Below are 17,335 nucleotides of genomic sequence, written 5' to 3' on the forward strand. Positions count from 1 at the left end.
TTTTGGCCGCTCCACGCTCCTCTTGTGAGCACGGAGGACGGGGCTTCTCCGTGCTGCCTGCTTGGGCTCTGAGGTTGTTTCCCGGAAAACAAGATATCCTGTGGCCGTCTAGCTGCTGACTAGAGGCCACAGGATTGCTCCCTCCATCTGTTAGTCTTTAAGATGACACAAGAATTGTTGTTGTTTTTGCTGCAACAGAATAACATGGCTGCCTGCCTGAATAATGAAAGAAAACACATACTCATAGGCTGCAGTAGAAAATTCCCAACTAACAACAGGTAGGCCTGATTTTTAATGCAGCCTTCTCTGACATGGTTTTCCCCAGATGTTTTGGTGTATCACTCCCAGCATTCCTAACCATGGACCATGCCAGTTGGGCCTGATGAGAGCTGAAGTCCAAAACATCTGGAGGGCACCACATTTGGGAAGGCTGTTTTAGCGCATAAAGCTATTTTAGAACAGTAAGATGAGAGACAGAAACAGACATCAAAGAACCTTGTAGTTACTAGGAGACTAACACATACATTGTGGCTTATGTTTTTGTGAACTAAAGTCCCCTTCTGTATTTGTTTGTCTTCTTCTAAGCTGATGGCTCTTTTCCCTGATATTCCTGTACAGGGAAACACTGCCATCACCATTCTTCCTGCTGGAAGGATCCAGACAGGAAAGTGAAAGCATTTTGGGGGATTAGGGACAACAGTGTCCCTAACAGTGGAACAGTGTCAAATGCCTCCACCCCATAAAACCCAGTTGCCATCTTGTTCTCTTATCAGTCCACCAACCACCAACTGTGGCAAAAATCTTACTTTACTGCCAGTGAAAAACAAACTGACGTAATTCAAATGGACAAATCCTAAAAGTGTAGCTTAATCAGAGTTATACAAATCATAGTAATTATGCAAACATGATTTATCACTTGTATTTGAAATATCAGGCCAGTTTTGTCGAATTGGAGGGACAGAACCCCACCCCCAGCCAGCACAAGATAACAGGAATTGGAGAAATGCATGCTTTTCTACTACATACAAATACAAGTTGTTCTAATCTAGCCAATGGCCATGTTGTCTGGGGATGATGGGAATTGTAGTCCAACACATCTGGAGAGAGCCAGGCTGGGAAAGGCTACAAATCCAACATTTAGCAGTGTGAGAGCAACTAGAACCCTAAGTTTCTAACAGTACCATTCAAGGGTATGCCGCATGGTGCCCACCAAGGATCACCCCCCCCCCGACTTTTTTAAAAAATTAACACATTTCCTTACCAGCAGCTGGAATCACTGGAAAGCAATATGAGGGCCTCCAGTCACTGTCATCTTCATTTCCTATGAATCCATTTGGACCACATGTGGGGCTCAGAGACATTCTTAAGAAATGAAGATGGTGGTGGGTGGCTGCAAGCCAATGCTTTCCTCTGCAGCGCATCTAGCCACCAAAAAAGGGCAAAAAAGAAAACTGACTCCTTTCACTTCGATCTGGTAAGCCACGCCTCCCATGGCAAGTATTTTGTGGTGGTGCCAGGACAGTCCTTCAAATTGCCAAATGTGCCCAGGGTTGGAATACATTCTTTGTAGGCCCTAGGGAGTGGCATGCCCATGAGGGCAAAGGGAGGTCTCCAAAGGTTGGAGGAAGCTTGATCGGTTGTCATTGTTAGTCAGAGGGCAGCATCACAGTAGCCATACTAAGTGTGGTGAGTGAAAATATAGAAGCCTGTGTATGAACCCTTGGTCATTTTTCTCCACAGGGCTTAAAATCCAACAAGGCTAGCTGCCATCCAGTATCCTGAGGGACAACAAAAACAGAAGATTCCTTCAGAACAATAGGCTACAAGTTAATCTTGCACAGAAGCAGAGATCAAAATAAATTGCAACGAAGGCCAATTGTGAAAATGTACATATGCACTAAAGTTTCTTTTTAAACATATGCAGCACCTACACGCACTCCATTTTTTAATTGTGTAGCTTTATTTACTCTTCATTTTTTAATTTTTTAATTTTTTAATTTTAATTTTAATTAAAATCTAATTTTAAACCCAAATACTCAAGCAATAAATCTCTGAAAGGCTAAATTACATTTTCAAAAGAATTTTAAAAGATCAAATTTGTTCAAATTATGCAAGGATTTTTTTAGAGCTGCAAGCTTTATTCCATACTGTTCTTAAAGAGGGATCAAGGGGGGATCCCAGAAATTACAGGGAGGTTAGCTTAATGCCTCTTCCACGTAAATTGATGCAAAGTGTTATTAAAGATAATATTATCAAACAGGACAAGTCTTGCTGGAAAAGAATCAACTTTCTGCATATGAAATTCCTCACTCACAAAACTTTTAAAGTTCTTTCAGAGTATCAACAAATATGTGGAACCAAAAGGATCACTCCAAGGTGGAGGAATGAGCGTTAAAATGGGCAACCAGAATGATCACAGGTCTGGAGCCACTCTCTTATGAGGAGAAGGTACAACTTCTGGGACTGTTTAGCTTAGGAAAAAAGACAAGTAAAGGAAAACTAGGCCCTCTATTCTGATTGCTGGAGCAGCAGCTGGGGCAAATTAGCTAGGGCTATGCAAGAAGGTAGGCTTGCAAGGGAGCCCAGCTCACCCCAGTGACGAAGCATTTCAGCCCAAGTGGCAAAGCTTCAGCACACAAGTGAGATAAACACCTTTGCGAGTTTAGCAACAGGGTGAGGAGGCCATGCAGTCAACACTTCCCTGCCTTCTCCTTCTCCTAGTAAGTAACTATAAATAAATTCTCTGCCATCTAGTAAATAATTTAGTTTTCTGGGTAAACAAACTTGATATTAACTAGGGATGTCAGAGAATTTCACCATGAATCTCGGGGAGGCCGAATGCCAGCGCATTCGGCCCCCCGAAATCGGTGGCAAAACGGTCTGCCACCTCCCCTGCCCCCACCCCCGGGACGGGACTTACCTTCGGCGAATCTTTGTGGCGGCGGCGGCAGCGGGGCGGTGGTGGCGGCGGCTGGTCTTCCGACCAGCTGCCGCCGCCACCATTTCCAGTTAAAAAAAAAAAAGTGATAGGCTACGTAAAGATTTATGTAGCCTATCACAGCTAGATTTTTTAAAAACACCGTGATAGGCTATGTAAATGTTTATGTAGCCTATCACAGCTGATTTAAAAGGGAAAAAAACACGCATACGCAAATGGCAGCACCCATGGGCGCCGTCATTTGCGTTCTTTATTTTGGCATGTCTTAGTCTACATAAACATTTACATAGACTAAGACAGCGAAAATAAGGGGACCACAAATAGCGTAGACGCTACGCTATTTGCGTTCCCCTTATTTTCGCCGTCTTAGTCTATGTAAATGTTTACATAGACTAAGACATGCCAAAATAAGGAATGCAAATGGTGGCACCCATGGGCGCCGCCATTTGCATACGCGCGTTTTTTTTCTTTTAAATCAGCCGTGATAGGCTACATAAACATTTATGTAGCCTATCATGGCTAACTGCAGGGACGCAAACAGCAGCGGCTACGGCCGCCGCCATTTGCAGAGCCGGCCAGCCAGGATTCAGGGGGGGAGGGACGGAGCGCCTCCCCCCCATCCAGAATTTCAGGGGGGAGGGACGGAGCGCTTCCCCCCCCGGCCAGAATTTCAAGGAGAGGGACGGAGCGCCTCCCCCCCATCGCGAATGTCACCCTTCGAAAAGGTAAGTGACTTTTGTACTTCCCTAATATTAACCATTTAAAAAGTTAGGAAGGTAGAAAGCCAGCAGGGCTGTGGGAGCTAGCCACTGTATTGTGACATGCATGACTATCCCCCAACAGGACAGAAGTTGTGGGTGCGTGCTTGGTGTAATATGCTCCAGCCTCTCAAGGAACAAGTTTGTTGCCTTAAAGCCAAGGTTGCTGACCGTGAGAAGCTGAGGGGGGAAGAGAGGTTGATGGACGAGACCTTCTGGGACCCAATAGCACTGTCCCAATAAACTCTATAGGAAGGACAGCTATGGGCCTTTGGCAGGTGCCCAACCATACCTGCCTTTGACGTCTACCTGGCTCAGGAAGAATGCAACCAATCTGTCCTCAAACCACATCCATCACAACTAGCAAATCATACCTCTCTTTGCCCATATCTTTGTTATATAAGTGGGATGGCACAAAACTACCATATGACAAAGTATGTGGCCACCCTCTCCTCTGAGGCACCATTGGAGAGAGGAGAGAGGGTGGGTCGGTGTGGTACAAGATTTTCAACAAGACTTGAAGTTTGTCCTTGGATATATTAAATATCCAAACTGCAATAAACTGAAGACTAATTTTTTACATCCCATCATAACCATACATGACCACAAGCTGTCCCCCATCCTTTTTTTAAAGTAAAGGCTTTATGCCTATGGATGAATATCTGGTGTAATCTTTAGGATCAGGGAGACCTGGGTTCAAATCCCTAGTCACCCACAAAGCTTATTGGATAACATTGGGCCATGCTCTCTACCTTTCTCAGGCTAAACTACCTCATAGGGTTGTTGTAAGGATAAAATGGGAAAGGGGAGAATCGTGTACCCTACACAGTTTCTTGGAGAAGGTGAAGGATATAACACAGCATTAAATAAATGATAAAACCCAAAGAACAATCACATGAAATCTGAAACACAAGCAGGGATTGATCTTGTGATCACAACTTCCCCACAGCCAAAAACCTCCAGCTAGAACAAGGAGTCAGCAAGCAAGGCGAGAGAACACTGACACCAGCCAGTATGCGGAAGAAGCAGCCTTGGCTCACCCAATAAAATAGCAGGACAGGGATTTTCCCTGAAACACTTGTTGGGAAATTGTCTCTCCATGTAAGCGTATAGGCTTGCAAAATCTTAGATGTTCCTCGTCTCCCCCTCCCTTTCCTGTGTCTCCACTCCAGCGGATAAATGTCCAGGAGTAGCCAAGTACTTCCCCACTGTGTTGCAAGCAAAAGGGAGTATCTGTGGTTCCTCCAGCCAGATGCTGCTGCAGCTGTAGCTGTACTCAATAACCAACAGGGAGGGCAAAACATACACTCACCAAAGGCTGGCCGTGAAAGGTAAGTTTCCTTTTAAAATGGAAAGTCTAACATGTTTCCTCAAGGCCTGTTCCTGTGTGTGGGATTTGTCAATTAGGACTTCAGGCTTGAATGTGAACTTTTAGAAACAAGAACATTTTCACATTCACCTGTGCTGTACGCAACGGCTTGTATGAACTTATTTCTGCTGTCCTTCCTCTGCTAGAAATCCACAACGAGGTGCTGGGGAGAGAGGGGTCCATCTTTGTGGTAGTGCTGCGAAATGCAAATAGCTGATAGAAAGTGATATGAAGGAGCAACTAGAAGTTACACCTAGATGCATAAACAACAAAGAGTCTTGTGGCAGAATGAACGTTTATTGGCTAGAGTCCAATTCATCATATGCATACTCGGATACTTCTTCTGAAACAGGAAAAGCCAGTTCCAGAATGAGAGAAGCAGCTGCGCGCTGGCAAAATGGCAGTGGGAAAATTGTTAGTAGCACCCCGTTCCCCATGCCACTTTTCTGATGTGAATAGCCCCTTCAGAAGTGGCTTTTCCTGTTTCAAAAGAGCTGCTGGAGCAATACCATGCCGATCTTCATACAATATCTGTTTTGGCACCAAGGGAATTCAGTTTGCTTTGCATTGCCACACAACGAAAAAAATGAACAGATTCAGCTACCACAGAGTCACATTTTCCAAAACTGGATGCCTGGTTTGAAATGCATTCAGGGTGTATTTCTCATCTGTTTAGTGCAAGATTGTTCCACATAATGAGAATGTAAACATTGCATGTGATGTGGCACATAGGTGAAAATATCTATTTATTATCTGTTGTTGTTGTTGTTGTTGTTGTTGTTGTTATTGGAATTTCTTAGCTGCCTTTCAAGACTGCAGTTTTCCCTAATAATTCCCTAAAATTATTTATTGGTGATAAATAGGTATACTCAATAGTATAGGAGAGTTCAAATGACATCCATCCCATGTGTTCAGATGACTCTTCCCAATGCTTATCAGTTTCCTCCTTTGCACATAGAGCTCCTTCACACACCAGCCAAACGTGTGGATAGGAGGGGGCATGGCTAGTGCACCGAGCCCTGAAACTACCTCATTTGTTCTTTCAGTGCAGGGGGAGTGCCATTTCAACCTTCTCCCATGATTTCATTTGCCTTTAGGCATGGCTGGCATCAAGGGTAGGTGTGGCTGGGCACGTGTCGAGGGTCCACACCTCAGCAGGGGCCAACTGGCAAGAGCCCTGAGGAGTTTCTCCTTATCTTCACCATTGCAACCTGCTTGTTCACCTGCCTCTTGCTCTGGCACAAGCAACACTGGTAGTGAGAAGGAGGAGCAGGAGATGCCACTGCCTCCTTGTTCACTGGCTCTCGGTCTGTCAAGCAAGCAAGTGGTAGCAATGATGAGAAACAATAGCAGTTGGTGAAAATGCAGGCGAGAATGTGGACTCACTGAGGGAGGGGGCCCATGCAGGACGTCTTGCCCAAAGACCCACAGAAACCTGGAGCCAGCATTGATCAGGTCAGCCCAATTTTATGTATGTTTACTGAGGTTGAACTCAGGTTTACTCAGGTTGAACTGGCCGTAATCCCAAATAATTGTGTATGGGACTGGACTGCAGCCTAAATCAACAAATGTAACCTGAGTAAAGGTCAATGTTATGTTGTAGTGTGCATTATAATTCTTACGATGTATCATTGCTATTGTTGTATTCCTGGGTTGGATCCAGACTCAATCAGCTGCACTTTGTTCCCACTGAAATCAGTGGAACTAACTTGCCCCACTGATTTCAATGGGACCTAAGTTCAAGTACCTGGATCTGGATCTAAGCTGTCAGTTTAAATTGTTTACTTTCTATGAAATATTTTGAGCACCCTGAATATTGTGGGAAATGTGATATAGATATAGGGGTTTGTGTGTGTGTGTGTGTGTGTGTAGACACCATACACATGCCATTATGACTAAACTGAATATCCTTTTAAAAGGGATTTAATCACATTCATGGAGGGTAAGGCTATTAATAGCTACCATAGTCATAACAGCCACATGCCACCTCCAGGTTCAGACGCAGTATGCTGCTGAATGCTTGTGGCTCCCCAGCAACGTATCTAGTCTGTGGGGCTCCCCAATCCAGCCCTTGGAGTCTCTCAGGGTTCCTCCAGGGGGCTTCTCCACTGTTATCTCTGATCTGGAATCGGAGATAACGGTGGGGATGCAGGCAGTGGGGATATGACCTGCCCTGGGAAGAGCAGCTGCTCTTCCTGGCTTGGGCCGAATAGCTTTGCAGGGCACCATGCCAGACAGCACGGCTGCTCTTCCCAGGGCAGGCCAAGGAGTTCATGCAGCAGTGGGTGTCACACAAAGCCAGGGACTTGGCTGGCACTGGGAAGAGACTCTGTTTCTCCCAGCGATGGCCAAGTCCCTTTCCCTGTGGAGTGGAGACATCTCTCCCAGCACAGATAGAAGAAAAAACACAGTGGGCCATCAGTGGATGTGCTCATGCCCACTGACACCATCCAGCCTGTGGTGGGCCTGGTGGGGGAGCAATCCAGTCCCCACCTAAAAGGGTTCTGCACCGCTGGGCTAGACAGACATTTGGTCGGATCCAGAAGGACTCTTATGTTCTTATCTTCACTGGTGGGCATTGAGAGGCAGCACTTGAGGCAAGACAAAGTCAGAACGGGTGGGCAAAATCTTCTCCCACACTTTACCAAACTGTTCATTGCCACAGTGGGGGGGGCATATCAGGGACTTTGTGGGGAGCAGAAGATGTGTGACATTTGTGGGGTTATTTACATTTGTTGAAGTAGCTGAGAGTTTTCTTTTAGATGCCATCATTCCCGGGGCAATACCGGGACAGGGGTGAGGGCTGCCCCCATGATCTCGGAGTGGTGGCTTAACTTTCTTTAAGTTCTTTAAAAGACAGCAACCCCCCCCCCCAAGTCATACAACTACACACACACACACACTCACACACCCAAAAGGATAGTTTTTGGAGGAGGTTTCGTCACACACGCCCTGAATGTGCCAGAAAAAGCTGTTGCAAATAGTTTGACCCATCATTACAGGCATGGTCAGCATGGTGAAGGCATACAACTGCTGACCACCACTGGGCTATAGTCAACAGAAGCTTATGCCTAAATAAATTGGTTAGGCTTTAAGGTGCCACAAGATTCTGTGTTGTTTTTTTGCTGTGATAGACAGACACAGCTTCCCCTCTAGAAATCCTTGCAAAAGGCATTGTTACACCGTCATCCTGCACAGTGCGGACTGTAGTTTCCCCATCCTAATTTCTCCTCTTGATGCCTTCTGAGAAAGATGTGAGAGCCCCTACCTCCAGTTGCCTTGGCAGCAGTGATCAAATACTGCCTCCTGCCCTGCGTCTCCAGCCACATCAACTGGTTTAAAGAGATTAAAGTGTGTGGGGGGAGAGAGAGAGATGTAAAACCTCATTTTCTAACTTATATCAAAAAAGCAGTTCTTTATTAATGTACATATAAATGCTTCTATCATTGAATATGCATTATGCAAGCATCTAAGTGTTTGGGTTCAGTTGTATTGCATCATCAATCCAGATGGCACATACCACTACTGAAAGTATTCCATCTCAGCTCTGATATTTGAAAAAAAAATCATATCCTTTGTCCCTGCAATCCTACACACACACACACACACAGACACACACACATACATTTTTCAGATTGTGTACCTGGTGTTTTTTTAATTAATAGTGTAAAAAAAATAATGGTGTAAAAAACAAAGTCGAAGCTGTGACTTTATTTTTAAGAAGAGAAAAGAGAGAGATGACCTTTCAAAGTTCCTGGTTGATAGGAGTGATTTGGAAGGGTTTGAAACAAAAAAAATAAAGAAGCAAGCATTCTAAAAGCATACTAGAATATTTGCATGCAATGACAAGGAACAGCCAGCACAATACCATGCACTATAAAAACACTTAATAAATCTGAACAGTAGCATACCAGGGACATTCTTGCAAAACTACTTTGTCACACTTAAGTGGATTTTTAAGATCCTGATTCTTTGAAAAATATAGAGTGCATTCATCTGGTCAGAACACTCAAATCAATCATTTCTGTAAAGTTGGACAGGGAGTTTTTATATACAGGGCTTAAATTGAGTCTCTTCCGGGTTATATATGTAAATTTCTGGTAATTGTTTATGTGGAAGAGAAAGCAAAGGAGAGGCATTTGCAATATGATTGACCATTCTGACCAATGCAGGATCTACATTAATATTACAATCCTCATTGCAGCCTTCCCCAACCTGGTGCCTACAAGACGTTTTGGACTGCAGCTCCCATCAGCCTTAGCCAGCATGGCCAATGATGAAGAATGATGGGACTGAAGCGTCCAAAACATCTGGGTGGGGCAGGTTGGAGGAGGCTGCCCAGTGGAACAAGAGCTGTTTTAAGCCCGGTGCGTGAACACACCTGCGGAGTTACACTCTCATGAGGTTATGCAGAGGGCACGTATGTATGGTGATTTTGGATTGCTGGGAGTCCCACAGCCAGTGGTGTAGTGGTCAAATTTGAAGTGCAAGCACTCGTCAAGACAGTCCCCATAGCCACACCCCCCAGGAGAGTCCAGAATTGTAGGCAGCTGTGTTGATCCATATCAACAAACAAGTTCTAGTAGTTTTCATCTCTACCAGGAGCAGGTCTTTTGTAAAGCAATTGGGTCTTAAGGATACACTGTCAATGGATGGTTTCTGAAAATCTGGGATGTGGCTGTTGCAGAAAACCTAACACAATGTAACTGCTTCATCACTGGGATAATCAAGCAGGACTCGTTAGAAACATGGTTCCCCTTCGTGACATACATTCATGCAGGGTCTACCGGCCAGCATCCACCGAGTGTGCAGTCCTATTTTTGAAAGGATGTAATGACTAGCAAGCCTATTAATTGAAAACTGATCAACAGACCTTAAAATGTATACAACACGTGTATGTTCAGGGACAACGATCCTATAATATATATATGTAGATGCTGTGATGAATAATGTAAAACAGGCTGTGTGTGTTGATGTTTTTGTTGCTATATCACTGTTACCTTGTATTTCTTAAATAAAATACTTGTTTCAGGGAAAAGAAAGAAAAAAAGACCAAACCTCCCCCAAATACTTTGCAGTACAACAAGGAGCCATCTACTGTTGCTGGGATCAATTTCCCCCAGTTACTGTGCGGATTGCAGCTCAGCTCAGAGGGAGCAGGGAATCCTGAAGGGGGTGGCAGATGATGTCAGCATCCCTGCTAATAAAAAAGTGCCCACGCTGCATCCCTGTGAGCCCTGGCTCCACTGCACCACTGCCCAAAGCTCCGTGGCAGAGTACGTGCTTTCTATGAAGAAGGTCTTCTGGGAATGCAAAGCCCCAATGAGACCTGGAAAGCTCCTATCAGTTAGAATAGATGGAACAGACGGAATTGGGCTAAATTCCATCTGTTTGCAGGGCTGTCCCAAGGCATTTTGCTGCCTGAGGAAGAGCAGTGAATAGCTCCCCACTGCTATCATCTCAACGTGCTTTGTAGTACCCAAGGCCAGCCCAGTTATTTTGGCACTTGAGGCAGAAAATCCAACAAGCAGTTCTCTCCCACTCTGGCAGTAAAAGAAATACATCAATAATAAAATGAATTGCTCACAAACTGCTGCCCTTCATAACACTGCCACGTCCTGTCTAATGATTGGGCTGGCCCAGGCTAAAAGGACCAGATTCAGCAGAAGGCAGTTTCATATGAAACTGATATGATCATCATGGTTCAACAACAACGAAGGAGATTCTACCAAAAAGAAAAAGAAAAAAAAGATTCAGCACAGACCCGCTTTTGAGGCCTCCGAGATGGGGTTCTAGTTCTGGGGTGCTTCCCCTTTGCGTGCATGCGCATGCACACATACACACACACAGCCTAGGCCCTAACTCCTTCCTTCACTTAGCATACATATGTGTTCAAGTCTTGGGTTATACAGTAGCTGTCTTTTGAGCACCATCTGGAGAGCCCGACCTAGGGGCCGGGCTAGTCATTTATTTGCACGACTGATCTAGTTTTCTAGGAACAAGTGGCATCTTTTACCCAGGTATAGTTTTAAAGGAAATAACTGGTTAAAGGGCAAGGGCTTCAGTATGCCAATGTCTGCTGTAATGTAGGAGGTTGAACTGGATACTTTTTGATGCGATTTCCAGGCAGATCCATAATTAAATTTGCAAGTGTGGATAGGAGTTACCACAGGCTCCTATTTATAGGAGCATTTCCCCTTTCGAGCACCCAAACATTCTGGGATGAGTCATACTTTACCAAAAGTTAAGATTAGTGTGACCAGGTGCAAAAGAGCACAGGCCTTTGAAGATGGAATTTTAGCAAATGCTGCAGCATTTCTCATCCCTGCAGAACATGATCACCCATCAACATTCCCTCCTCTATATAACTATTAGAAATACAGCAGCTCCATCCTCCTTTGCATCCTATAGCAATAAATACTCTGTGAACTGGTTCACACCTGGTTCACACTTGGTTATTTAATCCATGGTTGACCCAACCCAGGGTTTGTCCGGCAGATGATCAAACAAATATCGGTTTGTTTTCACAACCTCTGGGTTTTTTGTTTCCCTTCTCCTTCACCTGCTACTTCTTCATATCCTAAATGTCTTTGCAGCTCTGTAGTACTGGCATGTAGACCGGTGGGTTTGTTTTGTTTTTTACTGCTCTTGCCTGCCACCTCTGTAGCCTGGCAAAACAACCCATGAACAACCCATGCTTCTGGATTCATACATAATGACAACCCATGATTTCAACAGCCCAGTATTCATAAACCACAGGTTCTCTTTCTGGGTTGGGCTGGTCTACAACTGAAATAAACAATCTGAATCTCTTTCTGGGTTCTTCATAGTTTACAAACCATGTTTTGTTAACTTGGCTGGGTTCACACAACATGACAACCCAGAATTCAACAACCCATATAATGAGCTAGCTTTATGTGTTAATCCAGTCTGTGGCAATACCTAATGTAGAAGAGATTCACACACAGCCAAGATGCATGTTATCCACATGGTGGGTTAGCACCTATCACATGTAATGAGAACCAGGGACTACATTCCATTTATGTTACATGCAACGGTGGTGGGTATGCAAGCCCAAAGCTTATTAGTGTGCAGATAATCCACATACCTAGACCATTTGTGAAATCTTAGTCTGAAAATATGCTGGAAGATGCAACACCGAGGTCTGTTTTAACTAGGGATATGCGAGAAATTTCTTGGGTTCACATTTTAATGTGAGATTACCCAATTTGCAAATCCCAGAACCAAACACAAACCCGAATGCAATTTGTGGTTAGAAATCCATACATTTCCAAGCATGCAATGCATTTCACCAAAAAACAAAAACAAAATAAAATCAAAACTGCATTTGAAGACATGCACACATTTTAAACGATGTGTATAGAAAAATGTGTACATTCCAAAAATGCAAACTTAACACACTGCATACAAAAATGTGTACATCTTTAAAATATGCCCATTTAAAAAAATGCAAACAAAAACATGTTTTGGGGGAACATGGCTGGGGAGAGAAAGGCTCACAATCTGATGTGGAACCAGGATGGACAGAGTGGTCAAAAAATGAGAACCTGAATCTTAGGCTTGACAGATTCACCCATCCCTAGTTTTAACTATTTATATTTATTCATTTGTTCATTTATTCTAATATTTATATGCCACTTTCCAGGGAAAAGCCCTCCCAAAGCTGCTTATATAAACACACACACACATTTTATTGATTGACCTAGGGCCGATCCACATTGCGCCCACCATCGCAATGAATTCAGTGTCCCGTTGGGTTAAATGTTCTTGCATTAAAACGTGATTATTCTCACTCACCCATTTTCCCCGTTGCAGTGCTTCATCGAGTGTGCAAGCTCAGTTCACACTCAAGCGCTGTGCTTTTTTCCTCCATGTGCTTGTCTGATCTCGGATGCTAAGTGGGGTCAGCCCCGGTCAGTAGTTGGATGGGCGACCGCCTGGGAATCAGGCTTCCTGCATTGAGTAGCGGGTTGTTGTATCCCTTCAAATGAGACTAAGTTTTACCCCCTCCTATCCCCCCTCCAGATCTTTTTTGTTTAATTAAGGCGTTATCCTCGCAGAATCAGGGCTTCTCCGCGATGTTTTTTTTCCTAATTCAGGCATGATCTTCCAAGATTTGAAGTTGTGAAGCTTCACAGCTTTGAAGATCATGCCTGAATTAGAAAAAAAAAACATTGCAGAGAAGCCCTGATTCTGCGAGGATAACGCCTTAATTTAAAAACAACAACATCGAGAGTGGGGGATAAGAGGGTGTAAAACTTAGTCTCATTTGAAGGGATAGAACAACCCCCTGCTCAGTGCAGGAAGCCCGATTCCCAGGCAGTCACCCATCCAACTACTGACCGGGGCTGACCCCGCTTAGCTTCCGAGATCACACAAGCACGTGCACATCCAGCCCTTTGTTTGTTGCTGAGGAAATGGGGGCTACTGAGGAAGCTATGCAATCAGTAGCCAGAAGAAGACATGGGGCCGTTGAGAGCTGTGATTGGACAGGAGGGAAATACAAACACTGCCGTATATGGACAGGCAGGGGAGGGGACTATGACCGGATATGGTAGCAAATGCAGAAAATCAGAGCACATTAAGGGGAAATACCGGGATATTAGGGTACTGAAAGTGGGAGCACGGAAGTGGGAAATTCCAGTTCCAATTTGAGGCGGGTACTGCGTAGTGTGAAAGGCGGGCAGTGAAACCTCATTGGAAGCGAAAAAAGGCAGTAAGTGTAGATCCAGCCCTAGTTATACACTTTGAGTGTCAATGAGTTCATTTTATTAGTGTCTAAGTATGTGTCATTAGCCCAAGAAAACAACCCTCACCCAACTAACCTACCTACCATGGTCTATTTCCAGCTGTTCACTTAGAAGTCAACCATTCTGGACTTGCCCTACTTCTTCTAGAAATACCTGTCACCCAGGTGCTGACTGTTCTATGTAGAGAGACGGCCCCATTGTTTATCATCCATTGTTTGTTAACCTCCAAGTACAGAGCCAAGTTCTTGATTAATCTCTCATTGTTTCTGCCCCTCTGATTTGTCAGATTATGGCAGAAGAATGTTTTTGATCTGGGAATACAAGAGGTTACATTATGCTGCACTCAAAGGCCTTGAGAGCTGCACATGCACTTGAGACGGATGGAGAAGCCAGGCAGGCCTTTCCAGAAATGACAAAGCAGGGAAATAACAGGGTTCACTTTTTGTGCACAAACAGCCAATGAGGAACAGAGAAGCAAGAAACAAGAAACTACTCAACAAACAAATCTTTTAAAAATCTAAAAATCTAAAGGGAGACACTAAAGTTTGATGTGCATTTTGACATGCTGAGGAATTAGAATGACAATTTCTGGTTTGCAACTGAGCTTTACAAATACTTTTTGTTAAGAGACCTGCACTAACATTTGGTCATTTTGTTTCAATATCAGCCTTATTCTAAGAATCAAACTAGCAAAGGGCCCATCTCTATGTTAGGTGGAACTTTCTGAAATAATAGCTAATGGCTGCCATATACTTCTGCGAGAGCAGGGCTGTCATGAAGGGTAGGTATGGTTGGGCACCTGCCCAGGGCCCACCATGCTGGCAAAAGCCCACTGACGAGAGGCCGCTGAAGTTGCTCCTCCTCTTCACCAGAGCCTGCTTGTTCACCTGCCTCTCTTGGTCTGGCCCAGGCAATGGCGGTGGTGGGGAGGAGGACCAGTAGATGCCACTACCTCCTTGCTCACTGACGCTCTGCTTGTGAAGCAGGCAAGTCATAGGAATGATGAGAAAGCGGGGGAGGAGCAATCATAGCTTGTGTCAATGGCAGCGAGAAGGTAGACGGACTGGGGGAGGGGGTCCCTTGAGGGGTCTTTCCCAAGGGTCCTCAAAAACCTGGAACCGGCACTGTATGCGAGAGTCAGCAAGGCAGCTGCTCATGATAACACAGCTTATATGGGGACAAAAGCATCGCTACACATCCACCACCACCCCCATGGCATCCCAGTTAGTGATCAGGTCTTCTTCCCATTTCAATAGACGTGTGGCTTACAGTCCCTTTGCTTCCTGCTATATTGGTGAATGGTTGCTAGATATTTCTGTGCAAGAAAAACCTCTGGATGGGTGTCCCTTTTAAAAAATTTCATCATGAAGCGTCGTCTTCCTGTTATACTATCCCTATAACTAGGCAAGGGAGGGGGCTGCCTTACGCAGCTGATTTTGCAGGTTATGACAGGGCAGCAAATGGTTAGCTAATTTATTATTGTTGTATTTTTACTGCCAGAGACAGGGAGAGGTGCCTGTGAGGTTTTTGCTTCGGGGTCGAAATAACCTGCCTGGCCTTGAGTGCTCTGCACCTTGACCTGGGGCAGGGGGATGACCATTCGGTCTATGCAAACAGACACCCCAAAAGACTTTGCATTAAAACAGGGAAAAAATGTTGTTCCTGGGGAAAAATGTTTCTCCCCAGCTACTGTGTGGATTGCAGCAAAGCTCAGAAGGAAGGGATTTCTGAGGATGGGTTTGGTGGCAGATGACATCAGCATCCCTGCTAATTAAAAAGTCCCAGCATGCATCCCTGCAAGCCCTGGCTACGCTACACTACTGTTAATAGGCATTAACTATGATGCAGCATTATTATCACTACTGTTGCAAATAGAGATGTACAGATTCTGTTAAATTCATTCCGAGCCAATCTACATTACAACTTTAAACTGGTTTCAAACCAGTTTATCTAAAGGGATCCTGCAGTTTCATGAGGTTACTGAGAATTCTTTGGTAGAGATCCCTGTCCCCTGCTCAAGCGGCCCCCCTTCCTAGAGCTACAATTCCCAGAATTCCTGTATTTGGTAGCCGTAATCACTACAAACAGGTTTGAAACCAGTTTAAAGTTGTAATGTAGATTGCCCCTCTGTCTGTGTTTTGCAGATTGTCAGGTGTCTTTTGTTCCATAGTCAGCTTATTGATGGAATTGTATTGCTGTTTTTTTAGGGAAGTACAAGAATTTTTGTCCAACTTCCACTAATGTGCAAATCCATGCAAGTCTGCATTAGCACTCCTGCGCATGAATGCAAGTGCAAATTTGTGCAAATCCCACCCAAAAGTTTAAAAAAATGATCCGCAAGTCTACAGAAGCTGCGCAGCTTGGAAAAAGCCACTCCACTGCAGAATTCGCAGGCTGGATTTCTCTGACATTCTTAGATACAACCCATGGTTTGTGTTAAACATTCCTAACATGGGTTTAAATCTAGTTATGATTATCACCAGAGCAAACATAATGCTGTATTATAGTTAAAAATAAACAAGGGCAGGAGAACTGAAGGTGGAATGGAGAAAGAGAAAACATGTGGTCACAGTTCAGAGGTTGCCTGTATTCCAGGCCTATGTTTGACGAAGCTACATCACTGTCATTTCCCCCCTCCCTCTTTTGCTTCCTGTTTGGGTTCTGTTCATTTTAGACATTCTTATGCAATACTTGACGCTGATCACTGCCAAGAACTTGCACACTGTGCTTTTGCAGGCACTTTACCAGCACTAGCTGGCAATAAGACTCAGTTGCAACATCGGGGAAAACACTTCTCTTTGTTGAATGGGAACCAGAGGCACTGCTTTCGATGCTTGGCACCACTGACATTACATCCTGCTAGGGCCTGTGGCCATCTTAATCCTCGGCTGTCAGCAGCAACTGAGCTGACTGCAAACCATACCATCTATGCAGAAGCTCAGGGCCAGAGGCAACTATGGCCCTACAGGGGTCCCCAGAAGGCCACACCTCCTTCCCCTGCCCCATCCCCTGCCCCACAAACACCAATTGTGTGGTGGTGTCCCAGCTTTTGTGCAGTTTTCCATCCATTCTACGAAGTTGAAATGCCTCTCCTTAGGCTTAGTTCTTGGCAATAAGTGCTTTAAGCTAAAGTATGCTGATATTTTCACCCCGCCCCTTTTGCCTTTGGCCCCACCCACCACTGGAATGTGCCCCCCAAGAGCTTTTCCAAAATTGAATTCAGCTCTCGGGTTGAAGAGGTTCAACACCCCTGATGAAGCAGGTCATATGATAGACCTCAGCCTGAGACCCTGTAGAGCCACTGCCAGTCAAAGGCAGAGAATACCAGGCCTCTGTCAGGAAGCACCTGTAGACCTGGTTCATGCATAACGCTAAGTCATGGTTTATTTAACCCATGGTTAATTGATGGTTTGTTGCCCTACCCAAGGTTTGTCTGGCAGATGATCAAACAAACTGCATTTGTTTTCTCAATCCCTGGGCTCCTCGTTTCCCTCCTCCT

The 17,335-nt window shown here is 44.7% G+C and overlaps 1 protein-coding gene across 2 annotated transcripts in view; it reads left to right on the forward strand.

Moving 5' to 3' along the window:
* The first annotated feature begins 4,899 nt into the window (after nt 1-4,899).
* STEAP4 (STEAP4 metalloreductase) overlaps nt 4,900-17,335 on the forward strand; it is a 34,372-nt gene continuing 21,936 nt past the window's right edge. The window contains exon 1 of one of the 2 annotated variants that reach the window (XR_014792402.1): nt 4,900-5,027. Coding sequence is in view for 1 of the 2 variants with exons in the window: in XM_084858943.1 (XP_084715069.1) it covers nt 6,467-6,520 (54 nt within the window). In the remaining variant the exon portion in view is untranslated. Of the gene's footprint in view, nt 5,028-6,162; nt 6,521-17,335 lie in introns of those variants that run through there. The other variant, XM_084858943.1, reaches the window with a different exon arrangement.

This window comes from Heloderma suspectum, chromosome 5 (assembly GCF_057233095.1).
Source record: "Heloderma suspectum isolate Gila_16-S chromosome 5, 16-S_ref, whole genome shotgun sequence".
Classification (NCBI taxonomy): domain Eukaryota; kingdom Metazoa; phylum Chordata; class Lepidosauria; order Squamata; family Helodermatidae; genus Heloderma; species Heloderma suspectum.